The sequence below is a fragment of the Cynoglossus semilaevis genome, chromosome 13 (genome assembly GCF_000523025.1).
Source record: "Cynoglossus semilaevis isolate Cse_v1.0 chromosome 13, Cse_v1.0, whole genome shotgun sequence".
NCBI classification, from domain to species: domain Eukaryota; kingdom Metazoa; phylum Chordata; class Actinopteri; order Pleuronectiformes; family Cynoglossidae; genus Cynoglossus; species Cynoglossus semilaevis.
The window spans coordinates 19,207,163-19,214,578 of NC_024319.1; the positions used below are offsets into that span (position 1 = coordinate 19,207,163).

A 7,416-nucleotide genomic window follows, 5' to 3' on the forward strand; every position below is an offset into this window, starting at 1 on the left:
CGACGGTAAACAGAAGTTGTGTTGCAACTCTTGCCCGTCAGCAGTAAGAACACGCAGTGTCACACGGATACATGTATAATGGTTGGTTTTCCACAGTTCAGGGTCAGTCAGTCTGTCACCATTTTTTAATGAATGTTTTTTTCACAGCTCGTGTCCGTCTGAGCTGGTTGCAGAATGTTAAATTGGTTTGTATGTTAGTTTGTGAGTAGATCTCACCAGTAAACAGACTATCATTAGACACAGCCATATCATTCTCTTCAAAAATGTCATCCAGTGGTAACTGAGTTCATGGTGTCTGTGCTCAATCAGTGCTTAGAACAAACATGGAGCACCTTGTCAAAACAAAGTCTAGGAACTATTCAAAAATGACTGTAAATTAATCATGAAATCAAGCAACCTTAATACAATGTTGTAGCAGGATATGCCACCAGAAGAGCTTGGTGTTGTGGATACACAGTCTGATTTGAAGTGTTCAGAAAAGTGGAGATTTGCCAACTGCAAAAACCACAGTGTGTAGTTCTCATCTCTTCACATTCTCATCAAAACATTCAGTGACCTTTCATTCTTTATTTTGACTTTAGAATCTCTAGGGAATCTATTTTTAAAATAGGCAAAACAATAAAAAACAGGGGGAATAAAAGGAAAGAATTTCAAAAATGGCCTTTGCTAGTGTTTAATTTATGCTCATGTCAAGACGGTTGTTTTTGTTTCTTTTTATTCATGGCAGGTTTGGAGAGGGTAACAGCCTTTGTACGTGAGACAAAAATGTGCTTGGATTTATGTCATACTACCCCTTAAAAAGTGCGTTGGAACATGATTGACAGCTTGGTTCAAGAAAAGAACCTTCCACCGTTTGGGTCCAGCTGAAGTTTATGCTCTGTCTGGACAGTCCACTCTTCTCTTTCCATCAGTGCTCAGGGTCGGGGTCTCTCAGTACTTACCTGTCAGAGAACAGATGCTGCTGCAGGCGTTTCTCAGGCTGCAGCAGCAGATGATCTCCTTGAACGTCTTCCTCATCTCCTGACTCCTAAAGGCATAGATGAGCGGGTCGATCACAGAGTTGCACATGATGAGGATGAGGTACATGTTGAAGTGGGACATGAAGCACACGCAGTAGAGGTTCCGTGGGCAGGAGATCATCAGAATCAGGTGGAGGAAGAAAGGGGCCCAGCAGACAATGAAGATGCCCAGCAGGATGGTGAGGGTGATGGCCCCCTTCATGCTGGCCCGCTGGTGGACGGAGTTGTAGCCGGGCAGAGCGGCGATGCGCTTGACGTGAGAGCGAGCCAGCATGAACATGTGGCTGTAGAGGGAGGCCATGATGAGAAGCATGGCGAAGAACATGGAGATCAGGCAGATGATGACGGGAGTGGAGTCGGAGTAGATGATGAAGATGATGCCGCAGCCCGTGCAGAAGGTCCAGATTACGCCGATGATGCAGCTGGCTCTCTTCACCGTCATGATATTGTGGTATCTCAGTGCGTAGAATATGGTAACGTACCTGCAGATAACATCACAGATACATTTATGACAGTGATAGAGTACACAACATACAACTGAGGAATTGGAATTATTATTCAACCAGCAAGAATTTCTGCTGCACATTTCTTAAGCTGTTCTCCACAGCTGATTCTGCTTAGCACTCCCATAAGACTGCATCTGTTCGAGTGACAAACCACCAAAATTAGTTCAGATTCTGCCAAAAATATTTGGTAAATTAATAAAAACAAAATACTTTTGTTGAAAAGATATCAAGGAATCTCAGTAAACATCCACCAGAAATAGTGTCGTGTAAAATAGATTTTAAAAAATAGATTTTTGGCCCTAAAAACCACTTCTACTCTCTTTGACCTTCACTGTTTTCTTTAATATTTCATCTGCCCAAGGTTCTCTTGACTTCAACTAGTGGATTTATACTGTTTCTTTTGTTTTCTTTCTTGAACTCCAACCAATTCAACCATCAATCTATGGCTTTCACAAGCGGCTGCTACTCACAGAATGCTTTTCTCTCTTATCCCAGTAGGCAATTTTGTGTTTTAATCACAGAAGAAAAGCAAGTTTTTGAAATACCTCGCCTAAGCCTGAGTGAAATCAATCTACTACTTTGTGTGATGTTCTTAGTTTTCTGTAAAGTAAAAGACAATGACCATATCTCCACCTGGGCCGTGACTGCTTTACAGCTGCTCTTGATCACCTCATGTGGATTCATTATCACCTGTCAGTACTGTGATTAAGTAGAGTAAAGTAAAGTGAACATGTTGGTCCTGTCTGTCTGTTAAGAGAACCCTGACAGTCACGCATGCAGCCAGGCATAGCTCTGATGATTTATGAGGACTTACTGTAGGGACCCCTCACATACCTATATGACATATGTTTAGAGAACAAAACAAAAGCAAATGTTCTCAATTACAGGATGTACCAGTAGCACTGTTTTTCTAAAGAGAGCTACTGGAAAAATGCAGAACTTGCACATTTTTCTGCAGTTCTGAGTATTTTTCTAACAAAGGTTTTTGAGATGAAATATTGCACTGCAGCAATGATACAGTGTTGTGATATGGTTCAACTTTCTAATTAAAAAAAGAAAACTTTGACTCCAAGCCTGGAAGAACATTAGGCTCTTGAACATGCAGCTGTCATTTGTCACCCTGCTGTATATTATTACTTCTGTTGCTGTGATTGGTTTTCTCAAATGGTTTGAAAAGCTTTGATGATGCAACAGTGACACCACACAGAGCCACCTGGGAGTCGACAAAGTAATAGTAGCTGTTTGACTCATCCACACGTATGTATTTTCTGTTCCTATGGCCCACAGTGCCAATCATCTGCAGGGAGCGATGCTGTGACGCTGAAACCTTTGTTCACACCTTAAGAGTGAATCTGAGTGAAAATTGTCACCTAGCTATTCTATTCATATTGAACAACATCAGCTAACCTGACGTCATGTTTCCTGGCCACAGCTGATAACTTAGTCTTCTGCTCCATCTGAGATAAGCGCACACAAACATTCTGCACAAACACTGATGTACTGTCTGTCTTTTTCTTTGTATTGGAAGCATTTAATACAGACTGTATGAAGGAAGAATGCTGGTGTAAAGTCTAATCTGAGTCCAGGTTTCTACAGTTATACTGCCTGGAGCCCTGGGCATCATACGGCTCGTGGACCACATCCAGCTCTAGGATTCTCTCTGACTGGCCCGCTTGAGAGTGTTGTTAAATTACTGGTCAAAAAAGGTGCACAAGGAAGACCTGCATGGCTTTTATTTTGAAGGTAACATTTTGATTTGGTTTCTAAACTAATGCAGTGTGTGTGCATTTTTAACTTTGCAGATGTTTTTACCGTTGGCCTTTACACAAAGAAATTTCTCCCTAATCCCTTAAAATCTACGGCTTATATTGGGAAGATTTAAATTCCCAATATAAGCTGTGTCAAATCCCTGCTTGCAAAGATTGCAGGTTTGATGAATATTCTTTATTCACAGGTCTTAATACTCAAGCCTATTGGCATGCGCCTGGTTGAAACCAAGATTGACTGTTTGACCTTTCTTAGTCTAAACCAAAGCTAACAGCTAAAAACTTTTTATGAATTTAAAGGCAGAATAAAAAATAAAAAATCTTTTATGCAACTGTCCTGCAGCAGTTCCATTGTTCCATTTCACATGGTCCTCGAATGACAACTCATTCAAAGTCAAAGTTTGCTTTTATGGAATTCCTTTATTTTATCTCTGTAACCTCCTGGTGCTGTCTTGTTCATGCTTTACTTTAAGGTGATGTGAATTATTCTTCTCAATATTTCCTTTATCTGCAAATGATCTAGTGTTCCTTCCTTTGTCTTTAACGACAGAACTCTTTTGCTTATATAAACGCCCCCTGACCCCTTTTAGTGACATTAAAAAAAGTTTAATTGTTGCAATTCCTACTGCAGAAAATTCTGAGCATAAAGTTATTTTCCAATAAATACGATTGTTTTCAAGGCCAGGTTTCCTTGTGAGAAATTCTTAAAACTGAATCTTGAGTATCCATGGTCGTATGTTACATATATAATGGATTTATTCACTTTTCTATTCTGTGTTCTTTGTTACTGTCAAGTACTTTGTGTGTTCTTCAGGTACCTGTCTACGGCGATGGCCAACAGGCTGCACATGGACGCCACCACAGAGGTGCAGATCATACAGTCAAAGACGGTGTCCATCTGCCGGATGAAGTGGTCCTCCACCACCAGCTGTCCATTATGGAGAAGGTAAATGATGATGGCCTCCAAGGCGTTGGACACGCTCACCAGCATGTCGGCTACAGCCAGACTGAGACAAGGAGCAGACACGTTAGTTCAACCTTTGATCTCTGAAATGTAGTGGATGATGATGAAGAAGAAATGTTAAACTGCACTCTAGTCCTGAAAAAAAAAAGGTCCAGAAAAAAAGGGTGAACACAGTGGATACTAGTCCACTGTGTTTCACCTTTTTTTTCGAACTTTTTTTCCTTTTCCACAAATTAATACATTTTGTTGGCGTGGATGAAAATAGATTTAAAACTATAGAAAGAAAATTAAAATGTATATAATTTTTAAATGGAGGTGGAGCTGGAATTACATCCCTGACCCTCCTTTTAAAAACACTTTGGTAAACTGAGTTTGTTTGCAGAAAACAGAAGACTCTACCCTTTGCAATCACTTCACCTTGTCCTCAAACTGTCTTCAGTATATACAGCGAAAAGAAAATGTCAAGGAGACAATGAAGCAAGAACATTTAGTCCCTGTGTCTATCATAGCAAGCGATTAAGATTTAATTACTGGAGAAATAAACTGTTTCTTGTTCCTCTGTAATTACACTGTGACCTTTAGATTCACATCCACGTCAGAAAAACATTATTATTATTATTATTATTATCCTCTCTATTACTGTAGCTATAGTACAGTTCTAACTGCAGCATTGTGTAACAGCTGGGCCTTTACTTTATACAGAAGAAAGGTTTAAATCAGATTGGATTGACACAAATGGTCAGAATTGATTGAGTGGAAACAAAATCAACAAAAAAGACAACGTTATTATTTTATTTGTTTTGTATCTTTTTTGTAGCATCTCTGACAAAAGTAAATGTTAATTTAGGAATGTAGCCTTGTAATTGTGTTTGCACTTAGAGGCTAGAGCAGTGGTCGGGAAAGTCATATATTTTATAATGTGTTTTCGTGAGATCCAATATTTCAAAACCAATAATTCTAGAGTATAATAAGCCTCTGAATAATAAGTATTTTTCTTTTTTTTAATAATAATGCCGTTATACTGAAGTTTTCCGATACATAAAATACTTCCTACCATTAATGCGACTTCTGGTGCTGCATACATTTATTTTTTTATAAATATATGGTTCCACTGGCCATACAAAACCGTTTATCACACACCAGAAAAGAAGAATGTTAATTTATCGTACGGTCATTTAATGCAACACCCTTTGCAGTTTAGGGTCGTGAACCCTGTGGAGCAGCAGTCCAGCTCTGCTGGCCTTATGGCAGGTGCACATGTTAGGAGGTCCGTCAAATGCATGAAAATGTTTTTTTAAAGATTATTTCAACACTATGATTTCTGTGATGTTTTACTTGAGTATCATGGGAATTATTTATTACTGATTGTGTTAAAAAATTCCAGCTAAGATTGATCTGAGACCCATATGTAGTCATCAAAAGAGCCACATCTGGCTCACGAGACGTAGGTTCCCAACCCCTGGGCTAGAGGAACTGAGCATAATATACAGTATATTGCTCACTGAATCACAAGTCACCTGCAGACAAAGAAGTACATGGGTGAATGGAGGTTCTTGTTCTTCACAATAGCCGTGATGACCAGGATGTTCTCCAGGAGGGAGATGAGCCCCAGGATGAGAAAGACCTGAGGACAGACATTAAAAAATAGATGATTAAAACTAAATAAAGCACAGCAGTGGATTCAGAGCTGAGAGTTATGATCTGCAGAACAGATAATAAAAATGAAAGGTCGCAGGAACATTTTTAATGAGAAAGATCAGAAATACCACAAATTAATTTAAAAAGAATACCAAAGTTAAGAAGAATAAAATCTCATCTCAAAATTAAAACTTGTTGTAAAATAAAGAACATAAGCCTTTCTGCCTCAATGCTCTCAGCATGTGGATGAGTCACACTTTAATGTTTATACAGTCAAAGGTTATTCACACTCAAAAAGTCGAACTACTGAGAGAAAAAAAGGAGTTTCTTTCTAAATGTACTATGGCACATAATTATATATATTTCCCAAAAAATATATTTCCACAGCACTGTGAAAGTTTATTAAAAAAACTTATATGAGTTGGGAATAACTCTGATCATTTAGGTGTGAGACCCCTAAAGTATATTATATTTTAAATATATATATTTATAAGTTAAATATGAAATGAGCATTTATTCATTGTTATATGACCATTGTCTTTAGTAGCTGCTGTAATCTGGAGATGTTTGTGATCATGTTCATGTTTATCCTTTAGGAGGACAAACGGCAGTTGATCTGTTGAACAGCCTACGTCTGCGGCCTACACTTCACATCTGACTTTGAAAACCTCACATCCTACATCACAAACCTCTACAGCGATGTTGAGCTGCTCGCATGCTGCAGGTTTGGTGGTGCTGCTCCTGTCCGAGGGCAGCGGAGGAGACAGGGTGTAGTTCTGGTGGTAGTAGTAGGAGTAAGCCCAGGAGGAGTTCCCCATCGAGCCGTCCTCCTCATGGTAATAAAGCTCCTCTGAGACGTTCATTCTGGATGTGGCTCTGGTCTAAATCACTATACTTTTATAGCGAAAGTCATTTTCCAAAGACACTGAAAAGGAAAAAAAAGTGAAAAAGTGAGCTGAGGTCATTTAATGGAACAGAAGCTGTAGCTCATAGATTTGATGATCTGCTTCTGATTGGTTGATTTGACTTTAACGGTTATGGGATCTTCCTGCTACTGCTGTCCTGATTCTTCACTTCTGCTTTTCTTCATGCCATCTTTTCTTGTAACTGTCTGTCTTGTCCTGATGCTTTTTAAGTATCTCAGTTCAGATTGATTTGTTCCCTCCTTGTCTACAGAACCTGAACGGTGTTCTTCCCTGTTGTTTGTGCCTTATTTTCCTCATGTTTTCGCGTCCTCAGGTTTCGCATTTCTGATTTTGGATGTCATTGCCTACTGCCTGGACCCAGTTGCTGTTTCGAGAGATGATTGGTAGGTCAGTATTTTATTATTTATTTATTGTTTTGTCTTCTAGAGAGAGAAGACGATAGGACGATCCACATAAAAAAAGAAATATGAGACATAAAAATGGTATGTGGGTTTTTTATGGCCAGGTCAGGTAAATTTATTTGAAATGAAGTGACTAATTTAGAAAGAAATTCCACTTGAAATATTTGAATTTACCCACTGTTCTCATGATGAGTGA

General features: G+C 39.0%; 1 protein-coding gene across 1 annotated transcript; it reads right to left on the bottom strand.

Annotated features, from left to right (window-relative positions):
* Positions 1-16: 16 nt before the first annotated feature.
* LOC103388888 (melanocortin receptor 5) lies at positions 17-7,127 on the bottom strand. Its single transcript, XM_025061913.1, has 4 exons — positions 6,583-7,127; positions 5,773-5,879; positions 4,110-4,298; positions 17-1,501 (listed from the first exon to the last, which is right to left on the bottom strand). Exons 1-4 carry the CDS (start codon positions 6,754-6,756, stop codon positions 931-933), a joined length of 1,041 nt encoding a protein of 346 aa, XP_024917681.1. The 5' UTR covers positions 6,757-7,127; the 3' UTR covers positions 17-930.
* Positions 7,128-7,416: the final 289 nt, after the last annotated feature.